The 26,837-nt window shown below is 49.3% G+C and overlaps 5 protein-coding genes and 1 long non-coding RNA gene across 7 annotated transcripts in view; 4 read left to right on the top strand and 2 right to left on the bottom strand.

Moving 5' to 3' along the window:
- The window catches only part of vav1 (vav guanine nucleotide exchange factor 1), a 15,647-nt gene extending 12,171 nt beyond the window's left edge, over positions 1 to 3,476 (bottom strand). For both annotated transcript variants that reach the window (XM_086157601.1, XM_086157600.1), the window contains exons 1-4: positions 3,367 to 3,476; positions 2,396 to 2,482; positions 2,192 to 2,308; positions 958 to 1,074 (exon numbers count right to left, since the gene is read on the bottom strand). In XM_086157601.1, the coding sequence (XP_086013727.1) occupies positions 958 to 1,074; positions 2,192 to 2,308; positions 2,396 to 2,482 (321 nt within the window). In that variant the 5' untranslated portion in view covers positions 3,367 to 3,476. The remainder of the gene's footprint in view (positions 1 to 957; positions 1,075 to 2,191; positions 2,309 to 2,395; positions 2,483 to 3,366) is intronic.
- A 3,373-nt stretch (positions 3,477 to 6,849) lies between these two features.
- Positions 6,850 to 7,561, bottom strand: LOC147229105 (uncharacterized). Its single transcript, XR_015106877.1, has 3 exons — positions 7,459 to 7,561; positions 7,053 to 7,133; positions 6,850 to 6,961 (listed from the first exon to the last, which is right to left on the bottom strand). It is a non-coding gene; the product is annotated as an uncharacterized LOC147229105 (long non-coding RNA).
- A 1,001-nt stretch (positions 7,562 to 8,562) lies between these two features.
- Positions 8,563 to 10,663, top strand: LOC147229106 (interferon-inducible GTPase 5-like). The gene is made up of 3 exons (XM_086157606.1): positions 8,563 to 8,615; positions 8,839 to 9,397; positions 9,535 to 10,663. Exons 2-3 carry the CDS (start codon positions 8,839 to 8,841, stop codon positions 10,170 to 10,172), a joined length of 1,197 nt encoding a protein of 398 aa, XP_086013732.1. The 5' UTR covers positions 8,563 to 8,615; the 3' UTR covers positions 10,173 to 10,663.
- Positions 10,664 to 12,400: 1,737 nt separating this feature from the next.
- LOC147229107 (interferon-inducible GTPase 5-like) lies at positions 12,401 to 24,363 on the top strand. Its single transcript, XM_086157607.1, has 4 exons — positions 12,401 to 12,669; positions 22,296 to 22,368; positions 22,591 to 23,149; positions 23,287 to 24,363. Exons 2-4 carry the CDS (start codon positions 22,315 to 22,317, stop codon positions 23,919 to 23,921), a joined length of 1,248 nt encoding a protein of 415 aa, XP_086013733.1. The 5' UTR covers positions 12,401 to 12,669; positions 22,296 to 22,314; the 3' UTR covers positions 23,922 to 24,363.
- Positions 13,109 to 15,194, top strand: LOC147229108 (interferon-inducible GTPase 5-like). Its single transcript, XM_086157608.1, has 3 exons — positions 13,109 to 13,174; positions 13,398 to 13,956; positions 14,094 to 15,194. Exons 2-3 carry the CDS (start codon positions 13,398 to 13,400, stop codon positions 14,729 to 14,731), a joined length of 1,197 nt encoding a protein of 398 aa, XP_086013734.1. The 5' UTR covers positions 13,109 to 13,174; the 3' UTR covers positions 14,732 to 15,194.
- Positions 17,125 to 19,386, top strand: LOC147229109 (uncharacterized). The gene is made up of 6 exons (XM_086156193.1): positions 17,125 to 17,328; positions 17,427 to 17,532; positions 17,622 to 17,739; positions 18,930 to 18,959; positions 19,052 to 19,110; positions 19,237 to 19,386. The coding sequence occupies exons 2-6, from the start codon at positions 17,443 to 17,445 to the stop codon at positions 19,384 to 19,386; spliced, it is 447 nt and encodes a 148-aa protein (XP_086012319.1). The 5' UTR covers positions 17,125 to 17,328; positions 17,427 to 17,442.
- Positions 24,364 to 26,837: the final 2,474 nt, after the last annotated feature.

A 26,837-nucleotide genomic window follows, 5' to 3' on the forward strand; every position in this document is an offset into this window, starting at 1 on the left:
AAGCGGCGGGCGGCTGTCACCGTAAACCGCTCCAACTGGTATTCCATTTTAAAAAGGCGATGATGCGACGAGCGACCGGTGGTTGTTGAAAACTGAAAATAACATCTATTAAATCTGAACCAGTCAGCAATCTGAAACAGATCATCCTGGAGTTTGACGCCGTGTCTTCATGTCATGAACGGCTTACAGATCACTTAACAATGTAAACTTAGCCATGTTAGTCGGGACGTTTGGAAAACAGCTGAGGGAGTCGTTCGTTCGGCCCGAGGTGGCGTCCACAGAAGGAACGCTAGCTCGGCTTGTCTTGTGTAACTGACGTCGGCGGCCGACATTAGCGCCGCCTGTGTTAGCAACCAGCATATAGTCAGTAAAACCAAGGCGGGAATACGGATTTTAAAAGGAAAAAAAAAAAAATCATCGCACAGCGGCTTAAATAACTAAAGACAACAATATGACCCGTCATCACGCTAGCAGGCTGCAGAATAAAGAACGGGGCCGGTCGCACCAGCCTTCCATTATTTCCAGGTGTGCGGTGTAACTGTCGAGTTGCACGGAAATGAACGTCACGCATCTCGTTTACCACGACACCCTAATTTGCACTCCTGGTGCGAACGTCCCGCCCGGGTTCATCTGAGTTCACAGCAGCGCCGGCAGATTTTGGCGTTCGACGAGAACCCGGGGTTTCTCCGTGGCTGCCGCTGACTCATTCGGTGCACGGCTTGGTGCAAAACACACGATAGAAATAGGGCACATTTTCTAATGTCACTTGGTTCTCTTGAGTGTGGCGTGCAAACGCGGCGCCGAAAGCGAAAGAGCCGCAGAGCTGTGAGGGAGCGCGATGCCTCGGCTCCTTCGGTTCAAGAGAGAGAGAAAAAAAAACTGCTTCCTGCCGGGCGGCGGCGGCGGCGGCGGCGGCGGGGTCAGGACGCTTCCTGGGGGGGCTTCATCTGGCTTTACCTTTGCAAAGTCTCGAACGTCAAACAGGTCGAAGGCCTCGAACAGTTCGCTCTTCCTCAGCTGGAACTTCTCCTGGCAAACCAGCAGGAACGTCCGGATGTTCTTCAGGCACAGCAGCTGAACGCAAACGACGTGGTTATTATTATTATTATTCGTTTAGCCGCCGTCAAACACGAAGAAGAATTGAGGCTGGATACATTTATTTAACCACTTGTTCATGGAAGCCGTTTCCACTCGTGCTGAGACACGGCAGCACTCATGGAAACTTTATTTACTGATTCGTTTCTTTCTAAAAAACGTCTGACAGATTGACAGAATAAGAACAAAGAGATATTTATAAAATAAAAAAAAACCAACAGATATAAAGAATTCATTAAAGCGAGCGCCTGATCACCAGATTCCTGGAGATCTTCAGATCTCAGTGTCTGCCTGCTTTCAGGGGCTGCTGCCTTTAACCCTCAACAAAACAGAAATAAACATTTACTTGACTATTATGTACAAAGTAGGTCAGTAAGAAACACCATATATCAACAGTGTGACAGTAAACACACACACACACACACACACACACACACAATGGGAGGCCGGTGTACGGCGAGCATGACATTACTTAACTTCCTGAACCAGCTGCTCGCTCGCTCTTTCTCTCTCTCTCTCTCTCGCTCAGATATTTTTTCAGCAGTGGGAAATGTGGAACTCTAATTTGAGAAAAGGGGAAATGCTGAGTTCCGCCTGATACGACGACGTGCACCCACTTGGCGCTCGCGGCCATCTCGGTTAGACGAGAAATCCCGGCAGAGGGTGACCTCCGCCGTAAGACAAGGGAGACGGGAAAATCCTCTCCTTGTCACGAGTCTCAAGAGTCCCGGCTTCCGCTATTTGGCGGATGTGTCAAAACGACTGTTTACAGCAGACTTGAACGTTTTCCGCCGCTGCCGATCCTCGGACTCCGTCAAGGGGGACGAAGGGAACCTCATCGGACACATCGCGATAGAAGCAGCGGGCCGAGAGATCCGTCGCTGTTCCGCAGCGTCCGATCTGCTGCTCCGCCTTTCATTCCTCCATTCCACCGTTCACCCTCTCCATCGCGCCGAGATGTTACTGCGTCCGGTTTAAACCGAGGCCTTCGTGATCCGACCCGACACGGGGCTCCTTCTCCTGCCTCGTGAACTCTCGGACGCCGGTAGCCGGTCACTATGGTAACCGTGCGGAAACGGAAGGGCGGGCGGGTCACCTGGGACATCTGCGGCCGCAGGTTGATCTGCCTCAGGTTGACGGCCTGGGGGAAGAGGTTGTTGAGCAGCTGGCACAGCAGCACGCCGTCCCGCAGGGCCTGAGCCAGGTCGCACACCTGGGGACCAAACACACCGGTCAGCCGACGACCTCATCGTTGAGTGTGTGTGTGTGTGTGTGTGTGTGTGTGTTGGAGTTCATTCACCTGTGCGCCTTCCCATGTTACGCGGTGGTTCTCCGGGAGGACGCGACACTCGATCAGCCACGTCGCACACTGACGCCACAACTCCATCTGTAATCGCCGGATGGTGGACACACGCACACACACACACACACACACACACACACTCGTTGGTGGAGTCTCAGCGGCGGCCTCCAGTGATCAGCGAGCCGCTCGACGCCTCAGACGGCGGACCCTGACCCCGAGCTGCATGCAAATCAGCCGATCTTATCAGCTAACGCGGCGGCGTGCGTGACACGACCAGCCGGTGTCCGACCTCACCTGATCCTGATTTATATTCCAGGGGGTCGACCTCAAATCCCGGGGTGGTTTCCAGACCGACGCCGGCCTCCGTGGACGGCTTTCTGGCGTTAAGGGGTTTCCCGGAACGAGCCCCCCCGAGGTTCGGCTACGATATCGTTTCAACCGCCTCGCTACGCCCCCTGCTGCCGCCTTCAAAATAATAGCAGCGTGCTTGAAAACGCAAGTAAAGCTCAGAATCCTGCGCGGCGTCCATGCATCGGGAGCGCCGGGCGCCAAACCCGGAGAAAATGTAACCATTTTCCAAGTACTCGACACTAAATGAACGTGGGGGTTGTCGGAAAAACCAGTCTGCATTTTGCTTTCCAAACCTGAATATTTACTGTATTGCTAAGCTAACATGTAGCTGCATGAACACCCTTTCTGAGCACCGCTTCACATCTGGGTCGCGTGGAATCGACCAGCTTCTGAGCAGCTTTGCTCGCGTTTTTTAAAATACACCGCGATCACTTCGAATCGGACCGTGTCTGACGGCAATGTGAAGCCGGCCGACGACCAGAGGCTCCAGACCGGTAACGCCAAGCGGACGGCGGCGGCCGTCTCTTTCAGTAGAAACCAAACAGAACGCCAAAGTAGACGTCCCGAACTAGAAAGTAAGTCCAAAACTGCGGGATTAAATCACGACCTTCACTCACCTTCGGTTTCTCCTGGGTCTGCGACGTCTTCCTTCTCGACGTTCAGCGCGTCGCCTCCCTCTCATCGTCTCATCGTCAGACTCTCTTGTTCTGCTTTTCCTCTGTGGTGGGTGTTCTGCAGCGCTGCACCGAGGCGACGGCTTTTGACTTCATCCCGCAACTTCCTTTTTCCTGACGCGCTCTTGCACAGTCAAATTCAGTCTGACGAGCGCGAACGAACACACGAGACCACACTCACTCACACACACACCCACACACACACACACACACACACTGGCGGCTTCACACAGTGTGAGCTGCAGTTCCAGATATCTGTCGAACTTCAAGCTGATCCTTGCAGACCAATCAATCAGTTTGATTGATTGCACTCCACATGTAGCTCCGCGACCTCTTGCATGTGTCTCTATGAACAATGAATGGATGGATGCAAGTGCAGCTGTTCATGTGAAAAAGCGACCGGCGGTTCATGGTAGGCGGAGGGCGCTTTGCGCCGCGCCATCTCACGCTCGCCCGTACCGCCTGCACCTGTCGATCATTTCCTCGGGGCCTCGCAGGGCTGCGTCTCTGCTGGCGCTGAAACATTGGCCAATCCTCCTTGAGCGCTTCCTCTTAGCCTCCCTGCTACCACGGGACAGGCTGGCCCAAGCTGTCCCGAAGGCGGTATTCCGAGCCCCCTGGAGCTCGTGGACCTCCACTGTCAGCCAAGGTTTCTGATTGGCCCGGACGGCGACGGTCTTCCTTACACTTCGCGACGTATGCTGGAACAGACTCCTGGAGGTCGCCGGTGTTGTTGAACATGTCCCGGGTTGCTGTGCTGAAGCAGTCATGAAAATCCTCCGCGGACCCTTTACGGCAGGGGTGGGCAAACTTTTTTGGCTCAGGGGCCGCATTGACTTTTAAGATTTGACGGACGGGCCGGGTCACTGCAAGATACGATACATGTATATATAAAAAAAACAAAAACGGATTTGTGAATAGTACATATCAGACTCATCTGACATTTGCTTTGAAAAGAAAACCAGCTTGGTTTTGAAGGCTCTAACATTTGCTTGCATTTCATGCACAAACCGTTTCTTCCCTGGTAGTTTCACGTCCAGCTCATTCATGTGTCAGTATGTCCACAGTAAAGGCTAAATCCGTGCCAATGTGTCATTCAGCTCAGGAAAATTCTCAAGTGTTCTCAAGTAGCTCGAAAAATGAAATAATCTCCTGTTTGAGCGCCAACATTCATTGATCCAATCATTCAGTCATGTACCAATCTTTGGCGGGCCGGATTAAAAAGACCAACGGGCCAGATGTGGCCCGCGGGCCGTACTTTGCCCACCCCTGCTTTACGGCCACATCTGTACCTGCTCGCCAACTGGTCTGGGGACCAATGGCGCCCATTTTTAAGAATAAGGGGGATGTGCAGAATTTCACGGCAACTGTAGAGGGATAAAGTTGATGAGCCATACAATGAAGTTATGGGAAAGAGTGGAGGAAACTGGACTGAGAGCAGAAGTCAGCATTTGTGAACAGCAGTATGGCTTCATGCCTAGGAAGAGTACTGCAGATGCAGTGTTTGGGTTTAGAATGCTAATAGAAAAGTACAGAGAAGGCCAGAGGGAGCTGCATTGTGTTTTTGTAGACCTAGAAAAAGCATATGACAGGGTGCCAAGAGAGCAGCTCTGGTATTGTATGAGGAAGTCTGGAGATGCAAAGAAGTATGATAGACTGGTGCAGGACATGTATGCTCGCTGTGAGACACTGGTACAGTGTGCTGTAGGGGTAACAGAGAAGTTCAAGGTGGAGGTGGGACTCCATCAGGGATCAGCTCTGAGCCCCTTCTTGTTCACAATGGTGATGGACAGGCTGACAGATGAGGATAGACAGGGATCCCCATGGACCATGATGTTTGCGGATGACATTGTGATCTGTAGTGAGAGCAGAGAACAGGTGGAGGAACATCTAGAGAGGTGGAGGTATGCTCTAGAAAGGAGAGGAATGAAAGTTAGTCGTAGCAAGACAGAATATATGTGTGTGAATGAGAGGAACTCAGGTGGAACGGTGAGGCTACAGGGAGTGGAGATCAAGAAGCTGGAGGACTTTAGGTACTTGAGGTCAACAGTCCAGAGCGTAGGAGAGTGTGGAAAAGAGGTGAAGAGACGGGTCCAAGCAGGTTGGAATGGGTGGAGAAAAGTGTCAGGGGTACCAAGAGATAGAAGAACATCAGCCAGAAGGAAAAGAAAGACAGAGGAGACACTGGTGAGACCAGCGATGATGTTTGGACTAGAAACTGTTCCAGTGACCAGAAGACAGGAGACAGAGGTGGAGGTTGCAGAGATGAAGATGTTGAGGTTCTCTTTGGGAGTGACCAGGATGGAGAGGATCAGGAATGAGTCTATCAGAGGAACAGCACATGTGAGATGTTTTGGAGAGAAGGTCAGAGCAGCCAGACTGAGATGGTTGGGTCATGGACAGAGGAGGGAGAGTGAATATTTCTTGGGACACACATCAATAACACACTAAAATTCAAACAGCACTCAGAGGAAGTTTACAAAAAAGCCAACAAAAGACTGCTTTTCCTCAGACAACTAAAAAAATTCAATGTGAGACACAATATCCTCCCTCAGTTCTACACAAAACAGCTTTTTCCCAATCGCTATACGGACTCTGAATCAATGTCTTGATGTATCGTGTCTGCTGATCATGATTTTCTGTATGTATTGTTGACGATGGAACTGACACAGGAGAGATGTCAGCATTATGTTCTGCACCCAAAACAAATTCCAACAATGCTCTTGTGTGGCCTTTAATAAATGATTCTGATTCTATATTGGTAGAAAGATGCTGGAATTGGAGCTGCCAGTTAGGAGGTCTCGAGGAAGACCAAAGAGAAGATTTAAGGATCCAGAGAACAGGGTTAGATGGAGAAGGTGGATCGGCTGTGTTTAAAGACCACAACAGCATTGCGGCACCAGGCGTCCCTGATGTAAACCCAGATCCCGCCGCCACAGCTCTTACCTCCGTCAACAAGAGGTCTGTCCGCACGTTAGCACGTTAGCACGTTAGCGGGTCGAGCTGGAAGGCGCTGTCGGGGAGCCAGGTTTCCATAAACACGAAGTAACAGCGCTTCTTCAACGTCTGACGGTGAAACGTGTGTTCAGTGAGCGATAGCTGTTGTTGGCCGCGGACACGCCACACCAGCCTGCAATACTGATAACTGTTCCCGCCCAATTCTGGGTAAAAAAAAAAATCTGAATTCATTGCACCCAAAACCACGACCGCAAAATTCCCAGAAACCCCCAAAATCCCTCAGAAAACAAGCATCGTCATAAACCCCAACCAGGGGTCGGCAACCCGAAACACCCAAAGAGCCATTTGGACCCGGTTTCCTCGGAAAAGAAAACACCGGGAGCCGCAATTTACTTTTTGACGTCTAAAATAAAGGTACCACTGTATATATTGCTTTTTATTACCTTTACACTTTGTATAAACAAGTGTGTCGTGTGTTGCTTTTGAAATTCACAAAGTATTACAGAGAAAATTACATTTTATTTATGTAATGAACTCATTTTGAGCTTTGGGCTTTCAGAGCGTGTAGCGGAGCCTTGACCTGAATTTAAAAAATAAATTGGGAAAAAATCACTGTCAGTAAACAATAAAAATAAATATTTGCAAATTATCGTCATAAATATTCATTTTACCTGGTTTATGGGACTTCTGCTCCTGAACTACTGCGCACAGCATCTGCAAATCTGGACTTTACCGGCTGGCAGGTATACCGGCTTCCACCAGCGTGACATTATTTTGAGAAGTTATTACATTACATTACATTACATTACATTACATTTGGCAGACGCTTTTATCCAAAGCGACTTACAATAGAGGACATAAGGACTGCAAATAACACTTGCAAATACAAGATGCACAGGAAATATACAGAACAGTAAGCTGGGGTTAGTGAGGTTTTTTTTTTTTTTTGGACAAAGACATACACAAACATACACACACACACACACACACACACACACACTGCATAGCCTAACTTGCTGCCTAACCTGATCTGGGGCATCAGCGCAGTAAAAAGTCCTGAAAGAGAAAAGTATTTACCTGTTTCTTGAAGGTTGAGAGAGATGATGCTGGTCTTGTTGCTTCTGGAAGTTTGTTCCACCACTGAGGTAGTAGAACTGAGAACAGTTTTGCCTGAGATCGCTTAGAGCGAGCAGAAGGTACTGCTAGTAGGTTTGTATCAGAGGAACGCAGCTCTCTGCCGGGATCATAAGGTCTTATCATTTCGGTCAGATATGCCGGACCTGTTCCTGAGGTGGTTTTGAAGGCCAGGGTCAGGACCTGGTTCTTGATCCTGGCAGCTACTGGATGAACAGAGGTGAAACATGAGCCCTTTTGGGTTGAGTGAATACCAACCGTGCCGCAGCGTTCTGTACCATCTGCAGTGGTTTTATTGCACAAGCAGGTCGTCCAGCGAGGAGGGAATCGCAGTTATCAGCATTTAACGTGCAATATTTTTTCATACTCTTGTGCACTCCTTATCTTTCACCTGGTACTTAAGACCTTAAGACACTTTATAGCCTTGACTTGTTACTTAGACACTTTATAGTCTATTTGTATTTCTTATTCTCCCCCACCCCCTTTTGTTTGACCGTTTATACAATTTTCTACTATTATTTATTATTGTTATGTTTTACTTGTAACTTTGGCACAACAATTTCCTTCGAGATAAATAAAGTTGTTCTTATTCTTAAATATCAGACAAAAAGATATATAGACTTCTTCTCCTTTTGTCATTTCCCTTAAAATGAAATTCACGGACATTCCTTGAGATTTTTACACAAAACGTACTTTTTTCAAGACATGATAAAGATCAGGAAGATGGAAATAAATAAATGTGAAAACGGTTTTAAATAAATTTTTAAAAGAAAACTATAGAATAAACAAAAGAAAAACATATGAAATAAATGAACTCTGGACTCTGTGAAAGCGCAACCGTGGATATAAACGCTGCGTAAATCACGCAGAGACGGACGAGGGGCTTCATTCCGAGAAATCCACGGCTTTCCCGGAAACGCCGGCGCCGGGGGCGCGCTCAAAACCGGCCCACCGAGTGCCCACGCCTGCCGGGCGCTGATTGGCTGCCCCGGCTGTCGCTCAGAATCGCGCCCTCTCATTGGCTGCCGGACACAGATAACCGCCGCAAGACCCCGCTTTGCTGCGTGGAATCAGCAGGACACCCGCAGGACCAGTTCACGGTAAGTCCAAGACACCGCTTCAGGTTTAAAACTTTCCCTGTCCGTGTCTATCGAGAGGATAGAAAGGATTGTATTTCTAAGTGCGTGTGATGAAAGTCAGGCACGGAGGTCCAGCAGGACAAGGCTGCAGAAAAACTGCAACTGCATGGCTTTTGCTTTCTAACTCAGCTGTGACTTTAAGAGAAGATCAGTGTGATGTGTTCCTGTTTCTCTGACTTTACAGATGGCCGACGCTCCGATGACCTCCTTGCCCCTCGAGGAACTCCGTAAAACGTTTGTGGAGCGAGGGAGGGACGCGGCGGCTGCGAAAATCAAGAAGTACTTGGACGACCTGGACAACGTCCCGCTGAACATCGGCATCACGGGAGAGTCGGGCTCCGGGAAGTCCACCCTTGTGAACGCCATCCGAGGCGTGGATAACAGGGATGACGCCGCCGCCCCGACCGGCTGCGTGGAAACCACCAGGGTCGCCACGCCGTACCGGCATCCCCGCTTTGACAAGGTCACGGTCTGGGATATGCCCGGGATGGGCACCACCAGCTACCCGGCTGACCAGTACCTCCAAATGATGGGCTACGAGAAGTTCGACTTCTTCATCGTCGTCTCCGACACGCGCTTCAGAGAGAACGATGTGAAGCTGGCTCGCGAGATCAGGAGGGTGGGGAAGAAGTTCTACTTTGTCCGCTCGAAGATCGACCACAATTTGCGCGACGAGGAACATAGTCAGAGGAATTTCGACCGGCAGGAAACTCTGGAACGGATCCGACAAAACTGCACTCAAGGTACGTCGGATGTTCTCGCCAACTTCGTGTCCAAGATGATGGTTCTGTGCTCTCACTAACTAGTACTGATCAGGTTACAAAGCTCTTGACAAGGAACCTCCGCCCTTTAACGCCTTCATTGTGTCTTCGTGCCGCAGGTCTCCAAAACGAAGGCTTTGAGGCTCCTCAGGTCTTCCTGATCTCCAGCTTCAAACTCCACCTGTTTGATTTCCCGCTGCTGCAGGAGACCTTAGAGAGGGAACTTCCTCAACACAAGAAGAACGTCCTGCTGCTCTCCATGCCCAACGTCAGCCGCGCCATCATTGATAAAAAGAAAGCCGTCCTTGAGGAGAACATAAAGTACCTCGCCGGTTTGTCAGCTCTTGTAGCGTCTGTGCCGATTCCGGGCCTTTCATTTGCAACCGATATGGTCCTCATGGTGAAAACCATAATTAAGTATCAGGCGTCCTTTGAGCTGGACCAGGCCTCGCTGATGAAGCTTGCCAGAACCTCAGGTGTGCCTTTGTCTGACTTGAAATCAGTGATGAAGTCCAAACTTGGCGGGGAAACAATAACCCGAGATGTGATTATTAAGTTTGTGGCTTCCATTGGAGGTGCAGCTGCCTCGATGGCGGCAGAAGAAGGGTCCCGATATATTCCGTTGATTGGGATCCCTGTAGCAGCAGGGCTGTCCTTTGGTGCCACCTACAGTCTGCTGAGCACGGCCCTCGATGCTCTTGCTGAGGATGCATATCGTGTCTTCACCAAAGCGTCAGGGTTAGACAGCTCTGTGTGACTGGCCTGTGGAGCCCCTAGTGGCCAGAGCCGGGAACTACAACTATAATATCAATAAACACACTTTAATTAACCACTTATCCACGTTACACAATCCTATAGTCGGTCCAATATATATATTAGATATATCTTACAGGATTCTAGACTGTAGTAGCAGCTTACACTTTCCACAAGCTCACCGTGCCAATCAAAGCACTTTGTGCATCACAGCTGTGAAATCTGGTGTGTGTGTGTGTGTGTGTGTGTGTGTGTGTGTGTGTGTGTGTGTGTGTGTGTGTGTGTCTGTGTGATATTTCACTTTTATCTGAGTTCAGCCTTACTTTTATCTGGGAAAATAAACCTCCAAGTGACCTCAGCAAAAACATTTTCACTTTTGCCTTATCTCTGTCAAAGGAGCTTTTGAAGGTGCTGGAATAACTTTAATAATGCGCTGGAAATGTACAAGTCCAGACTATTCATATTCTTTCAATAAAGAAATACTGATTGATCGATCGACTGGTGTTTTACCCGGTGGTCCGAGAGCCTGATCAATGATGCTGATAACACTGACCTCACATGTGTCTCCATGGACGCTGGCACAGATATTACTCAACACATGACAAGAAAACATTAGCATGAACAATTAGAGGAAACAAATAGCGCGCGCACACACACACACACACACACACACACACACACAATACGTGATGCAGCAGACAGATGGAGGCAATCACCAGCACACTCACCTTCAGGTGGTTCAGCAGAAGCAGCAGGGGCTCGGCCTCTTCCTCGGGGGACTCTTGTCCGTGGGAGTCGTGGGCCGGAGCTGCTGGCCTAAAAAAATATCTGAATCACAAACGTTAATTATATTTTGTCCATGAATACTTATTAAATAATTCCAAGTGGTCTGTTCACTTCCTTTTCCATAGCTTTTCCCCTGGTTGTGCCGCTTCCAGACAGGCATTTTCATATTAAAGCGTTTAACCAATCACAATCCAGCGATCAGCTGTTGCCAGGCAGGGTCAAAGTCAAAGGAGTCCGCTTGGGGGGCGGGGCTACACAATTAGTTCTGCAAGCCCTTTACGCAAAAAATAAGTGTTGATGACACTGTTGCATCGACCAATCAGATTTTGAGTTGTCGACATCAGAGCCTTCTCGCAGGCTTCAGCAAGGTCAGCTATTCACACCCTCTGATTGGATAGTCACAGAGTGGACAAGTGTATTAGCCCGGAGAAGCGTACTAGCGAGCTGCAAACAGAAATATAGTTGTGTTTGTTTAATATGGGTGTTGTCAACCCACAATGGCTGCAGGAGGAGAAGAAACAGATTTAGTTGCTAATATATTGTTGAAGCCATTTTCTTTTTGAAGAAAAGCTGGACATAGTAAAGAGAGGTCGGGCAACTCCTAAGCTAGCGAACCTGTCACGGATAATCTGTACCACAGAATAATTGAACTCTATTTGAGGAAAGAAAGGAGGATGGATTTTGTCTTCAAATGATCAGAATTTGGGTGAATAAAATGCTGCTATTTTCCTAAATAACGAACTGCAAGTTTAAAAGGTTATTATTGGTGTTTTTTATGTGTGGCAGCTGTTTTTTTCTAGAAAGGCATTTATTGTGGCTTCTGTCCGTCTGTGTGGCTCCCGCCACGGGACCAAACCTGTTGTCCCGGTGTGTTCAGGAACTCAATTTTAGGAGATTGGTTCAATGGTTGTTTGTTCACCCAGTTGAAAAAAAGCTTGTTTTACTAAGGGCTGCAGCTATCCATTACCCAAGTAAGTGATTCATTCTATTACTAAAGTAATCAGATCAAAATACAAGGTTCACAGTTATTGATATTGTTATTTATGTGACTGCTTTCCTATTTGGTCCGAATTGTAATGATATAAATAAAAGTTATATAGTGAATGAGAAGAAACACCATTTTCATTAGTGTAATATTTATTACCCCAAAAATGAGTCTCTCATAATCTCCAACTTATTGTGAACCATGTACATTAAAGTGTTTCAGAATATTTTACCGAGGTATACAACAAACAAACGTTAATGCCTGAAATAACATTTATTTTGAACTGCACTTTAATACTACTAGAGGATTCAATGTAAATGACTGTTAAAGTTTGCATTGTAGTTATTTACTAAAAAAGAAAACATTTTTATTTATTGCCTAAAATCTTTGTGCTGCATATGTCATAATTATAATAAACTAACTCAAGGGGGGGGGGCAATTATTCAATGATCATAACATTTCCAAGCAAAAAGTATCGCCCACCCCTGGTGCGCGATCGGTTACGCGCGGCGTGGGAGTGGGAGAGAACCGAGCTGGGCGTCCCTTTGGCGTCATGTGATAAAGTCAACATTACTCGAGTTCTTGATCTGCGATGCACCTCTCTTTATAATGCATGTCCGCAGAATGAGGTGTTTTAACCACGGATTCATTATCGGGGGACGGAAGGCTTCGCGCATCAGCGTGTCCCCCAGCGCCAGCAGGCAGTCTGAGGGTGCAAACCCCCGTTAAGGTTAGTGTCACATGTTGAACACAACATTGTACAGTCATTCAACCACGGAGCTCTTTAACATGGAACCGAGAGAAGCTCCCGAAAGTCATCATCATCATCACTCACATAGGATTTAATATAAATATATTAACATCAGAACTAAATTCATGTCACACTCCTGGGTATTTCTGTAGCAAAAGTACTTTTTTCAAGACATGATAAAGATGAGGAAAACCAGGAACCATCCTGAAGACAAATTAAAATGGTAAAATTGATTTAAAACAAAAGAAAATTGTTTAAAAAAAAAAGCAAATCAACAATAAGTTTTCGGAGTTCCAAAACACTTCTTGTCTTTCCTGGAAAAAACACCCCAAAGACCCTCGGGACCGCCTCGCATCCTGGATGCTGATTGGCTGCCCCGGCTGTCGCTCAAAAGCGCGCCTTCTCATTGGCTGCAGGACTCAGATAACGCATCGCAAGACTTTGCTGCGTGGAATCAGCAGGACACCCGCAGGACCAGTTCACGGTAAGTCCAAGACACCGCTTCAGGTGTAAAACTTTCCCTGTCCGTGTCTATCGAGAGGATAGAAAGGATTGTATTTCTAAGTGCGTGTGATGAAAGTCAGGCACGGAGGTCCAGCAGGACAAGGCTGCAGAAAAACTGCAACTGCGTGGCTTTTGCTTTCTAACTCAGCTGTGACTTTAAGAGAAGGTCAGTGTGATGTGTTCCTGTTTCTCTGACTTTACAGATGGCCGACGCTCCGATGACCTCCTTGCCCCTCGAGGAACTCCGTAAAACGTTTCTGAAGCTGGGGAGGGACGCGGCGGCTGCGAAAATCAAGAAGTACTTGGACGACCAGGATAACGTCCCGCTGAACATCGGCATCACGGGAGAGACGGGCTCCGGGAAGTCCACCCTCGTGAACGCCATCCGAGGCGTGGATAACCGGGATGACGCCGCCGCCCCGACCGGCTGCGTGGAAACCACCAGGGTCGTCACGCCGTACCGGCATCCCCGCTTTGACAAGGTCACGGTCTGGGATATGCCCGGGATGGGCACCACCAGCTTCCCGGCTGACCAGTACCTCCAAACGATTGGCTACGAGAAGTTCGACTTCTTCATCGTCGTCTCCGACACGCGCTTCAGAGAGAACGATGTGAAGCTGGCTCACGAGATCAGGAGGGTGGGGAAGAAGTTCTACTTTGTCCGCTCGAAGATCGACCACAATTTGCGCGATGAGGAACATAGTCAGAGGAATTTCGACCGGCAGGAAACTCTGGAACGGATCCGACAAAACTGCACTCAAGGTACGTCGGATGTTCTCACCAACTTCGTGTCCAAGATGATGGTTCTGTGCTCTCACTAACTAGTACTGATCAGGTTGCAAAGCTCTTGACAAGGAACCTCCGCCCTTTAACGCCTTCATTGTGTCTTCGTGCCGCAGGTCTCCAAAACGAAGGCTTTGAGGCTCCTCAGGTCTTCCTGATCTCCAGCTTCAAACTCCACCTGTTTGATTTCCCGCTGCTGCAGGAGACCTTAGAGAGGGAACTTCCTCAACACAAGAAGAACGTCCTGCTGCTCTCCATGCCCAACGTCAGCCGCGCCATCATTGCCAAAAAGAAAGCCGTCCTTGAGGAGAACATAAAGTACCTCGCCGGTTTGTCAGCTCTTGTAGCGTCTGTGCCGATTCCTGGCCTTTCATTTGCAACCGATATGGCCCTCATGGTGACAACCATAATTAAGTATCAGGCATCCTTTGAGCTGGACCAGGCCTCGCTGATGAAGCTTGCCAGAACCTCAGGTGTGCCTTTGTCTGACTTGAAGTCAGTGATGAAGTCCAAACTTAGCGGGGTAACAATAACCCGAGATGTGATTATTAGGTTTGTGGCTTCCATTGGAGGTGCAGCTGCCTTGATGGCGGCAGAAGAAGGGTCCCGATATATTCCGTTGATTGGGATCCCTGTAGCAGCAGGGCTGTCCTTTGGTGCCACCTACAGTCTGCTGAGCACGGCCCTCAATGCTCTTGCTGAGGATGCATATTGTGTCTTCACCAAAGCGTCAGGGTTAGACAGCTCTGTGTGACTGGCCTGTGGAGCCCCTAGTGGACAGAGCCGGGAACTACAACTATAATATCAATAAACACACTTTAATTAACCACTTATCCACGTTACACAATCCTATAGTCGGTCCAATATATATATTAGATATATCTTACAGGATTCTAGACTGTAGTAGCAGCTTACACTTTCCACGAGCTCACCATGCCAGTGAAATCTGGTGTGTGTGTGTGTGTGTGTGATTTCACTTTTTTCCAGAAACATGGAAAGATCAGCCTTACTTTTATCTGTGAAAAAAACCCTGCAAGTAACATCAGCAAAAACATTTTCACTTTTGCCTTATCTCTTACCGTCCCTGAGGCGAGGAGACCTCACAGGTCGCCTGCTGTCAAAGGAGCTTTTGAAGGTGCTGGAATAACTTCAATAATGCGCTGGAAATGTACAAGTCCAGACTTTTTATATTCTTTCAATAAAGAAATACTGATTGATCGATCGACTGGTGTTTTACCCGGTGGTCCGAGAGCCTGATCAATGATGCTGATAACACTGACCTCACATGTGTCTCCGTGAACGCTGGTACAGATATTACTCAACACATGACAAGAAAACATTAGCATGAACAATTAGAGGAAACAAATAGCGCGCGCACACACACACACACACACACACACACACACACACACACACACACACACACACACACACACACACACACACTATGTGATGCAGCAGACAGATGGAGGCAATCACCAGCACACTCACCTTCAGGTGGTTATGCAGAAGCAGCAGGGGCTCGGCCTCTTCCTCGGGGGACTTTTGTCCGTGGGAGTCGTGGTCCAGAGCTGCTGGGGCTCCATGTGAAGGTGAGGTTTGGTCTGAGGGCTTCTGGCAGTGAACCCTCCAGGACCAGCATGAAGGAACAGCCTGAGACAAATCAACTTAGGAATGTTCAGGAGTTGAAAAGAATGTCAGATAGACTTATGAGTCTGAAACTGGAAACTGAAGGTGTGATGCTCAATGTTGTTAGTGGCTATGAACCACAGGTGGGATGTGAGTTTGAAGAGAAGGAGAAGTTCTGGAATGAGTTGGATGAAGTGATGCAGAATATTCCCAGAAATGAGAGAGTGGTCATTGGTGCAGACTTCAATGGACATGTTGGTGAAGGCAATAGAGGGGATGAAGAAGTGATGGGCAGATTTGGTATCCAGGACAGGAATGCAGAATGCAGGTAGATTTTGCAAGAAGGATGGAAATGGCTGTAGTGAACACCTTTTTCCAGAAAAAACAGGAACATGGGGTAACTTCTAAGAGCGGAGGTAGGAGCACGCAGGTAGACTACATCTTGTATAGACGAGGTAACCTGAAAGAGATCAGTGACTGCAAAGTAGTTGTAGGTGAGAGTGTAGCCAGACAGCATAGGATGGTGGTTTGTAGGATGACTCTGGTGGCAAGGAAGATGAAGAGGACAAAGGCAGAGCAGAGGACAAAGTGGTGGAAGCTGAAAAGGGAGGAGTGTCGCATGGTTTTCAGGGAGGAGTTGAGAAAGGGTCTGGGTGGTCAGGGTGAGCTTCCAGATGATTGGACAACAACAGCTAGTGTTATCAGGGAGACAGGTAGAAGAGTACTTGGTGTGTTGTCTGGAAGGAAAGTAGATAAGGAGACTTGGTGGTGGAATGAAGAAGTGCAGGAGTGTATACAGAGAAAGCGGTTAGCGAAGAAGAAGTGGGATACTGAGAGGACTGAAGAGAACAGACAGGAGTTCAGGGAGGTGCGGCGAAAGGTCGTGGAAAATCATCGGAGGCCCCGTGATATTATCAGACATTACGTGTCGGCCCTGATCGGACACGATACCGTAAGACGATGGGTTTGAGTTTTTACCGTAGGTTATATTTACAACCCGGAGCGGCACGGAGGCGTCCGGTTGGATCCTGGAGGTCACAGGGCCGGAGGAGGGTTCACCCTCAACAAGTCCATCACCGGGACACACACACACACACAACCGTCCACCCTTTCATCCACACGTCCGGACAGCGCAGGGCCTCCATAAACCTCCTGCATGTGTTTGGACAGCTGGAGGAACCCTGAGAACCCACTTGCTGCACAGATATTTTTTCAACCCAATCAAGCAATCATCGAAGGACGTGACCGTCGTGTTGAAAGCCGGCAGCTTATTGGTCGATGAGCTGGAGGTTCTGTCATGTTTTTTTTACCCCCGCCACTAGGTGGCGCTGTTCGTCCAGATCAGAGGTGACCCGCTGAACCGCGGGCGTCTGTGCAGGCGTACCTGTCTGCAGCCTGACAGCCACGTAACAGCCTTCATGCCAGGATCTGCCTCAACCTGCAGCCACCAACAACACACACACACACACACACACACACACACACACACACACACACACTCTGCTTGCTGGGAAATTATGGTAATTCCTGCACTGTGATTTGCTGTCTGGTACGTACTGCTGTGCAATTTCATTGGTGTGTGTGTGTGTGTGTGTGTGTGTGTGTGTGTGTGTGCATGCAGGTTTCCATCAAGGGCAACTGATCTGGAGAGCTGATGTGCAACAAGTGAGGAAGGAGGTCAGGGCGAGCCGCCGATCCCCAGGAGTGTCCTGGCGTTCTCGGGTAGGTGCGACGCCTCTGCCTGCCGCCGCGGACCTTCTCCTTGTTTTCGATGAATTCTTCTTCAACGTGTACGTGCACGTGCGTGTGTTGGACGCCAGGCCTCTCCGAGCAGACATGAACAACCGCTCCATCGCCTGGTGGCTGAGACAGATCGGTCTCCCCCAGTACACCAAGACCCTGGAGGGGGAATATTACGGCCTGGAGGTTCGACGGCTTTCTCTTGGTGCGTTCGGGTCTTCTTGTTGTCGTCCTCCCCGCTTTCAGTCCAACTCAAACGCGTCGTCTCGCTCCAGGGCTTGCTGAACGTGAGTGACGGCGAGCTGAAGGAGGCGGGGATCCAGGACGCCGCTCACAGGCGGACCATCCTCGCTCAGCTCTCCAAACACAGGCAGAACCTGGACCTTTTACCCGGTGAGGCTGCAGAACACAGAACACGGTGCCGTCGCCGAGCGTCCTCTTCTTTTCTCTCTTCTTCTTTTCGCGTCCTGCTCGTGGAGGTGGAGGAGGTGGAGGAGGTGGAGGAGGCGGAGGAGGTGGAGGAGGTGGAGGAGGTGGAGGAGGCGGAGGAGGTGGAGGAGGTGGAGGAGGTGGAGGAGGCGGTGTGGGGGAGAAATTCATGAATCTGCACGGTTTCCACTGTTTCTCACAGGACCATCAAGCATGAACTTAAGTTGACTTGCGCTTTGCACAGAAGACTGCGGTACTTGCGTGGTTACCGTAACGTCGGTTCTATTCGCGCGACGCATTTTCCCCAGATTTCCCAGAAACGTGCTGGTCGGACAGGATTCATCTCTGCAGCACAGCAGGGATGGAGAGGGTCGCTGGAGATGTGTGTTTTGGGGCCGCCGTTATAGTTGAGACGTCGCTGTCAGTGGAGGTTCTCCGTCATCCGGGTCAGGATTCATTTCGACGTCACTCCATTGAAAAGACAGAACCATGAGATGATTCCAGAGATTTGTGTTTTTATTCATTCACTTTGAGGCTTGTTAAAGATGATGACTCGTGTTGGAGAGCCTCTGGAAATCTGACTCGCTTTCTAAAGTGACCTTATTCTATTGTGTCACTGAGTGTCCTCTCCGCACAGAGGAGGCGGACTTTAAATAGCGTGAAGTTATAAGGCATCTTGGAGTAAAACCTCGGGGTGTCATGTGACCGGCGGCGGAGCCCGGCCTCCTCTTGCACCTCTTGGAATGCCTTAAAAGTCCACGTGCCAGCCGAGACGGCCGGGATCCAAAAGTTGCCGCTCAACAAAAAGTTAGTGTTTGACAACATTCTGACGGCTCCCGCCCAAATCAATGCTTGGAGAAGAAATAGGATTCTTTCTAACAAAGGAGACACAGACATATGTGTGGAAGTGATGCCCAGACGTCCTTGTCGAATGATCTGCACTTCAGTCCCTGAGCTCAGACAAGCACGGTTCACACCGCCGCGGACGCCGACCACTGGACTCGGGTCCCTTTTCGGCGCTCCGGTGGATTTATAACGCGTGGCCGGCCCTTGGCGGCCCGCGGGCCAGTGAGACCGCTGAAGAAACGTTTCCTTTTCGGTCACGTTCCTGCCTGGAACGCTCCGCGGCTAACATGTGGTGTCTTTCGCCGCAGCTCCGTATTTGCCGGACGGACATGAGGACGGTAGGAATCTTTTACCCTTTCTCGTTTTCTCCACTCTAAAGTGTAAAGGTGTGCACGGCCTAAGACCTGAACCGCTCCTTGTGTTGTCTCAGAGGTTCGGATGCGGCGCGGTGTGAGCCGAAAGCACTCCCTGGGATCGTCTATGGATTTGGTGAGACGACGAAAACCTGCCAGCGTAGCGGCGGCGTTCCACAAAGCGCCGCCGCACATCCCGCCACGTATTAGTCACACACACTTCTCCCACCTCTGTGACGGCCGTCTGGACCATTTCCCGCAGGTGAAGCCGCGCAAGGATCTGTTTCGGCAGAGCGTCCTCCCCCGCCTCCAGCGCGCCGGCAAGAAGCACCGCCTCTCCGCCTCCTGCTCGCAGCTCCGCCCCCTGGACGAGTTCCACGCCGGCGGCCTTCAGGAGGACAAGCCCAGGTAGGAGCCACGCCTGACCCCTGTGGGTGAAAGAGCGCCATCGGCTCCTCGGCTTTCCTCTCGTAAACCTTCAATCATTCACCGGCGCCTCTGGAAACATGCGGCTCCACTCAAACGCCAAAGTACATAAACACAGGTTTACAGGTGCTAAAACTACCGACTCGGAAACACAAAGAAAGAAAGAAACGCAACTCCACCTACCTCCACCTCTCTAGATTTTCCTCTACCTGCTGTCTGCTCTCACGACAGATCACAATGTCATCCGCAAACATCATGGTCCATGGGGATTCCTGTCTAACCTCATCTGTCAGCCTGTCCATCACCATTGTGAACAAGAAGGGTCTCAGAGCTGATCCCTGATGGAGTCCCACCTCCACCTTGAACTTCTCTGTTACCCCTACAGCACACCGTACCAGTGTCTCACAGCTAGCATACATGTCCTGCACCAGTCTAACATACTTCTCTGCATCTCCAGACTTCCTCATACAATACCAGAGCTCCTCTCTTGGCACCCTGTCATATGCCTTTTCTAGGTCTACAAAAACACAATGCAGCTCCCTCTGGCCTTCTCTGTACTTTTCTATTAGCATTCTCAACGCAAATACTGCATCTGTAGTACTCTTCCTAGGCATGAAGCTATACTGCTGTTCACAAATGCTGACTTCTGCTCTCAGTCTAGTTTCCACTACTCTTTCCCATAACTTCATTGTATGGCTCATCAACTTTATCCCTCTGTAGTTGCCACAATTCTGCACATCCCCTTTATTCTTAAAAATAGGCACCATCACACTTTGTCTCCATTCTTCAGGCATCTTCTCACTCTCTAAGATCCTGTTGAATAATCTAGTCAGAAAATCTACCGCTGCCTCTCCTAGACACTTCCACACCTCCACAGGTATATCATCAGGACCAACTGTCTTCCACTCTTCATCCTCTTCAATGCCTTCCTCACTTCACTTTTACTAATTTGTGCTACTTTGTGGTCTACAATAGTCACCTCTTCTACCCTTGCCTCTCTTTCATTTTCCACATTCATCAGCTCTTCAAAGTACTCTTTCCATCTTCCCTTCACTCTTCTAGCTTCTGTCAATACATTTCCCTCTCTGTCCTTAATCACCCGGACCTGTTGTACATCCTTTCCATCTTTATCTCTCTGTTTCGCCAACCTGTATAGATCATTCTCACCCTCCTTACTATCCAACCGAGCATACAAGTCATCATAAGCCCTTTGTTTTGCCTTTGCTACCTCTATCTTTACCTTTCGCCGCACCTCCCTGAACTCCTGTCTGTTCTCTTCAGTCCTCTCAGTATCCCACTTCTTCTTCGCTAACCGCTTTCTCTGTATACACTCCTGCACTTCCTCATTCCACCACCAAGTCTCCTTATCTACTTTCCTTCCAGATGACACACCAAGTACTCTTCTACCTGTTTCCCTGATAACACTAGCTGTTGTTGTCCAATCATCTGGAAGCTCTCCCTGACCACCCAGACCCTTTCTCAACTGCTCCCTGAAAACCATGCAACACTCCTCCCTTTTCAGCTTCCACCATTTTGTCCTCTGCTCTGCCTTTGTCCTCTTCATCTTCCTTGTCACCAGAGTCATCCTACAAACCACCATCCTATGCTGTCTGGCTACACTCTCACCTACAACTACTTTGCAGTCACTGATCTCTTTCAGGTTACCCCGTCTATACAAGATGTAGTCTACCTGCGTGCTCCTACCTCCGCTCTTATAAGTTACCCTATGTTCCTGTTTTTTCTGGAAAAAGGTGTTCACTACAGCCATTTCCATCCTTCTTGCAAAATCTACCTGCATTCTGCATTCCTGTCCTGGATACCAAATCTGCCCATCACTTCTTCATCCCCTCTATTGCCTTCACCAACATGTCCATTGAAGTCTGCACCAATGACCACTCTCTCATTTCTGGGAATATTCTGCATCACTTCATCCAACTCATTCCAGAACTTCTCCTTCTCTTCAGATTCACATCCCACCTGCGGGGCATAGCTGCTAACAACATTGATCATCACACCTTCAATATCCAATTTCAGTTTCTTCAAGATAACTCCTACTCCATTTCTCTTCTTGTCAGTACCATAATAGTACAACTTAAAGCTGCTCCTAAGCTTCTAGCCTTACTACCTTTCCACCTGGTCTCCACGACACACAGTATATCCACCTTCCTTCTCTGCATCATGTCCACCAACTCTCTACCTTTTCCTGTCATAGTCCCAATATTCAAAGTCCCTCCTCTCAGTCCCAGAATCTTTCCTTTCCTTCTGTCTCTCTGCTTCCAAACACGCCTTCCTCCTCTCCTTCTTCGACCCACAGTAGCCCAGTTTCCATTAGTACCCTGTCGGTCATCGGTACCAATGGCAGTCGTTGTTAACCCGGGCCTCGACCGATCTGGCATGATCTGGTTATTATGATTGATTCGCATGTTTGGTTTCAGCAAAAGTTTTATGCCGGATGCCCTTCCAGACGCATCCCTCTGCCGGTTTGGGACCGGCTCAGGGAGACACTGGCCACGCTGCAATATATGTGAATATAAATTATATAAATACCAGAATTAAATTCGTGTTACACCTCTTTGTATTTCTGTAGAAAATGTACTTTTTTTCAAGACATAATAAGGATGAGGAAAGTCAGGAACCATCCTGAAGACAGAAATTAAAATGTTAAGACTGATTTAACACCAAAGAAAACAAGAATAAAAATATTAAATAAAACTTAAAAAAAAAAAGCAGAAAAATAAACAACACGTTTTCAGAGTTCCTGAAAGTCAACAGGTTTCCTGGAAACGCTCTCCTTCAGGGACAACGCCCCAAAGATGCACCGAGCTGCCACGCCTGCCGGATTCTGATTGGCTACTCCAGCGGTTGCTTAGAATCGCGCCCTCTCATTGGCTGCAGGACTCTGATAAGGTGCTGCATGACCCCGCTTTGCTGCGTGGAATCAGCAGGACACCCGCAGGACCAGTTCACGGTAAGTTCACGACACCGCTTCAGGTGTAAAACTTTCCCTGTCCGTGTCTATCGAGAGGATAGAAAGGATTGTATTTCTAAGTGCGTGTGATGAAAGTCAGGCACGGAGGTCCAGCAGGACAAGGCTGCAGAAAAACTGCAAAGCGTGGCTTTTGCTTTCTAACTCAGCTGTGACTTTAAGAGAAGGTCAGTGTGATGTGTTCCTGTTTCTCTGACTTTACAGATGGCCGACGCTCCGATGCCCTCCTTGCCCATCAAGGAACTCAGTAAAACGTTTCTGAAGCTGGGGAGGGACGCGGCGGCTGCGAAATTCAAGAAGTACTTGGACGACCTGGACAACGTCCCGCTGAACATCTGCATCACGGGAGAGTCGGGCTCCGGGAAGTCCACCCTCGTGAACGCCATCCGAGGCGTGGATAACCGGGATGACGCCGCCGCCCCGACCGGCTGGGTGGAAACCCCCAGGGTCGTCACGCCGTACCAGCATCCCCGCTTTGACAAGGTCACGGTCTGGGATATGCCCGGGATGGGCACCACCAGCTTCCCGGCTGACCAGTACCTCCAAACGATGGGATTCGAGAAATTCGACTTCTTCATCGTCGTCTCCGACACGCGCTTCACAGAGAACGATGTGAAGCTGGCTCGCGAGATCAGGAGGGTGGGGAAGAAGTTCTACTTTGTCCGCTCGAAGATCGACCACAATTTGCGCGATGAGGAACAGAGTCAGAGGAATTTCGACCGGCAGGAAACTCTGGAACGGATCCGACAAAACTGCACTCAAGGTACGTCGGATGTTCTCGCCAACTTCGTGTCCAAGATGATGGTTCTGTGCTCTCACTAACTAGTACTGATCAGGTTACAAAGCTCTTGACAAGGAACCTCCGCCCTTTAACGCCTTCATTGTGTCTTCGTGCCGCAGGTCTCCAAAACGAAGGCTTTGAGGCTACTCAGGTCTTCCTGATCTCCAGCTTCAAACTCCACCTGTTTGATTTCCAGCTGCTGCAGGAGACCTTAGAGAGGGAACTTCCTCAACAGAAGAAGAACGTCCTGCTGCTCTCCATGCCCAGCATCAGCCGCGCCATCATTGATAAAAAGAAAGCCGTCCTTGAGGAGAACATAAAGTACCTCGCCGGTTTGTCAGCTCTTGTAGCGTCTGTGCCGATTCCTGGCCTTTTATTCGTAACCACTATGGCCCTCATGGTGACAACCATAATTAAGTATCAGGCGTCCTTTGAGCTGGACCAGGCCTCGCTGATGAAGCTTGCCAGAACCTCAGGTGTGCCTTTGTCTGACTTGAAGTCAGTGATGAAGTCCGAACTTAGCGGGGAAACAATAACCCGAGATGTGAATATGAGGTTTGTGGCTTCCATTGGAGGTGCAGCTGCCTTGATGGCGGCAGAAGGGTCCCGATATATTCCGTTTGTTGGGATCCCTGTAGCAGCAGGGCTGTCCTTTGGTGCCACCTACAGTCTGCTGAGCATGGCCCTCAATGCTCTTGCTGAGGATGCATATCGTGTCTTCACCAAAGCGTCAGGGTTAGACAGCTCTGTGTGACTGGCCTGTGGAGCCCCTAGTGGCCAGAGCCGGGAACTACAACTATAATATCAATAAACACACTTTAATTAACCACTTATCCACGTTACACAATCCTATAGTCGGTCCAATATATATATTAGATATATCTTACAGGATTCTAGACTGTAGTAGCAGCTTACACTTTCCATAAGCTCACCGTGCCAATCAAAGCACTTTGTGCATCACAGTTGTGAAATCTGGTGTGTGTGTGTGTGTGTGTGTGATATTTCACTTTTATCTGAGTTCAGCCTTACTTTTATCTGGGAAAATAAACCTCCAAGTGACCTCAGCAAAAACATTTTCACTTTTGCCTTATCTCTGTCAAAGGAGCTTTTGAAGGTGCTGGAATAACTTTAATAATGCGCTGGAAATGTACAAGTCCAGACTTTTTATATTCTTTCAATAAAGAAATACTGATTGATCGATCGACTGGTGTTTTACCCGGTGGTCCGAGAGCCTGATCAATGATGCTGATGACACTGACCTCACATGTGTCTCCATGGATGCTGGTACAGATATTACTCAACACATGACAAGAAAACATTAGCATGAACAATTAGAGGAAACAAATAGCGCGCGCGCACACACACACACACACACACACACACACACACACACACACACACACACACACACAGTACGTGATGCAGCAGACAGATGGAGGCAATCACCAGCACACTCACCTTCAGGTGGTTCAGCAGAAGCAGCAGGGGCTCGGCCTCTTCCTCGGGGGACTTTTGTCCGTGGGAGTCGTGGTCCGGAGCTGCTGGGGCTCCATGTGAAGGTGAGGTTTGGTCTGAGGGCTTCTGGCAGTGAACCCTCCAGGACCAGCATGAAGGAACGGCCTGAGACAAATCAACTTAGGAATGTTCAGGAGTTGAAAAGAATGTCAGATAGACTTATGAGTCTGAAACTGGAAACTGAAGGTGTGATGATCAATGTTGTTAGCGGCTATGCCCCGCAGGTGGGATGTGAATCTGAAGAGAAGGAGAAGTTCTGGAATGAGTTGGATGAAGTGATGCAGAATATTCCCAGAAATGAGAGAGTGGTCATTGGTGCAGACTTCAATGGACATGTTGGTGAAGGCAATAGAGGGGATGAAGAAGTGATGGGCAGATTTGGTATCCAGGATAGGAATGCAGAGGGACAGATGGTGGTAGATTTTGCAAGAAGGATGGAAATGGCTGTAGTGAACACCTTTTTCCAGAAAAAACAGGAACATAGGGTAACTTCTAAGAGCGGAGGTCAGAGCACGCAGGTAGACTACATCTTGTATAGACGAGGTAACCTGAAAGAGATCAGTGACTGCAAAGTAGTTGTGGGTGAGAGTGTAGCCAGACAGCATAGGATGGTGGTTTGTAGGATGACTCTGGTGACAAGGAAGATCAAGAGGACAAAGGCAGAGCAGAGGACAAAGTGGTGGAAGCTGAAAAGGGAGGAGTGTCGCATGGTTTTCAGGGAGGAGTTGAGAAAGGGTCTGGGTGGTCAGGGTGAGCTTCCAGATGATTGGACAACAACAGCTAGTGTTATCAGGGAGACAAGTAGAAGAGTACTTGGTGTGTCATCTGGAAGGAAAGTAGATAAGGAGACTTGGTGGTGGAATGAGGAAGTGCAGGAGTGTATACAGAGAAAGCGGTTAGCAAAGAAGAAGTGGGATACTGAGAGGACTGAAGAGAACAGACAGGAGTTCAGGGAGATGCGGCGAAAGGTCGTGGAAAATCATCGGAGGCCCCGTGATATTATCAGACATTACGTGTCGGCCCTGATCGGACACGATACCGTAAGACGATGGGTTTGAGTTTTTACCGTAGGTTGCATTTACAACCCGGAGCGGCACGGAGGCATCCGGTTGGATCCTGGAGGTCACTGGGCCGGAGGAGGGTTCACCCTCAACCGGTCCATCACCGGGACACACACACACACACAACCGTCCACCCTTTCATCCACACGTCTGGACAGCGCAGGGCCTCCATAAACCTCCTGCATGTGTTTGGACAGCTGGAGGAACCCTGAGAACCCACGCAGACACGGGGAGGACATGGAGGCTGCGCACAGGAAGGAACCCTGAGAACCCACTTGCTGCACAGATACTTACCATCGAAGGACGTGACCGTCGTGTTGAAAGCCGGCAGCTCATTGGTCGATGAGCTGGAGGTTCTGTCATGTTTTTTTACCCCCGCCACTAGGTGGCGCTGTTCGTCCAGCTCAGAGGTGACCCGCTGAACCGCAGGCGTCTGTGCAGGCGTACCTGTCTGCAGCCTGACAGCCACGTAACAGCCTTCATGCCAGGATCTGCCTCAACCTGCACCCACCAACAACACACACACACACACACACACACACACACTCACTCTGCTTGCTGGGAAATTATGGTAATTCCTGCACTGTGATTTGCTGTCTGGTACGTACTGCTGTGCAATTTCATTGGTGTGTGTGTGTGTGTGTGTGTGTGTGTGTGTGTGTGTGTGTGCATGCAGGTTTCCATCAAGGGCAACTGATCTGGAGAGCTGATGTGCAACAAGTGAGGAAGGAGGTCAGGGCGAGCCGCCGATCCCCAGGAGTGTCCTGGCGTTCTCGGGTAGGTGCGACGCCTCTGCCTGCCGCCGCGGACCTTCTCCTTGTTTTCGATGAATTCTTCTTCAACGTGTACGTGCACGTGCGTGTGTTGGACGCCAGGCCTCTCCGAGCAGACATGAACAACCGCTCCATCGCCTGGTGGCTGAGACAGATCGGTCTCCCCCAGTACACCAAGACCCTGGAGGGGGAATATTACGGCCTGGAGGTTCGACGGCTTTCTCTTGGCGCGTTCGGGTCTTCTTGTTGTCGTCCTCCCCGCTTTCAGTCCAACTCAAACGCGTCGTCTTGCTCCAGGGCTTGCTGAACGTGAGTGACGGC

The sequence above is a fragment of the Fistularia commersonii genome, chromosome 12 (genome assembly GCF_037954325.1).
Source record: "Fistularia commersonii isolate RoL2024-O1a breed Wild chromosome 12, RoL_Fcom_v1.0, whole genome shotgun sequence".
In the NCBI taxonomy this organism is placed as follows: Eukaryota; Metazoa; Chordata; class Actinopteri; order Syngnathiformes; family Fistulariidae; genus Fistularia; species Fistularia commersonii.

Excerpts from the sequence above, each read along its gene's own strand:
- LOC147229106 (XM_086157606.1), top strand. The coding sequence starts at position 8,839 with ATGGCCGACGCTCCGATGACCTCCTTGCCCCTCGAGGAACTCCGTAAA. Across the intron at positions 9,398-9,534 it reads CCGACAAAACTGCACTCAAG|GTCTCCAAAACGAAGGCTTT; the intron begins GTACGTCGGATG and ends TTCGTGCCGCAG.
- LOC147229109 (XM_086156193.1), top strand. The coding sequence starts at position 17,443 with ATGAACAACCGCTCCATCGCCTGGTGGCTGAGACAGATCGGTCTCCCC. Across the intron at positions 17,740-18,929 it reads GAACCTGGACCTTTTACCCG|CTCCGTATTTGCCGGACGGA; the intron begins GTGAGGCTGCAG and ends CTTTCGCCGCAG. Across the intron at positions 19,111-19,236 it reads TGGGATCGTCTATGGATTTG|GTGAAGCCGCGCAAGGATCT; the intron begins GTGAGACGACGA and ends CATTTCCCGCAG.
- LOC147229107 (XM_086157607.1), top strand. The coding sequence starts at position 22,315 with ATGACCCCGCTTTGCTGCGTGGAATCAGCAGGACACCCGCAGGACCAG. Across the intron at positions 22,369-22,590 it reads ACCCGCAGGACCAGTTCACG|ATGGCCGACGCTCCGATGCC; the intron begins GTAAGTTCACGA and ends CTGACTTTACAG. Across the intron at positions 23,150-23,286 it reads CCGACAAAACTGCACTCAAG|GTCTCCAAAACGAAGGCTTT; the intron begins GTACGTCGGATG and ends TTCGTGCCGCAG.
- LOC147229108 (XM_086157608.1), top strand. The coding sequence starts at position 13,398 with ATGGCCGACGCTCCGATGACCTCCTTGCCCCTCGAGGAACTCCGTAAA. Across the intron at positions 13,957-14,093 it reads CCGACAAAACTGCACTCAAG|GTCTCCAAAACGAAGGCTTT; the intron begins GTACGTCGGATG and ends TTCGTGCCGCAG.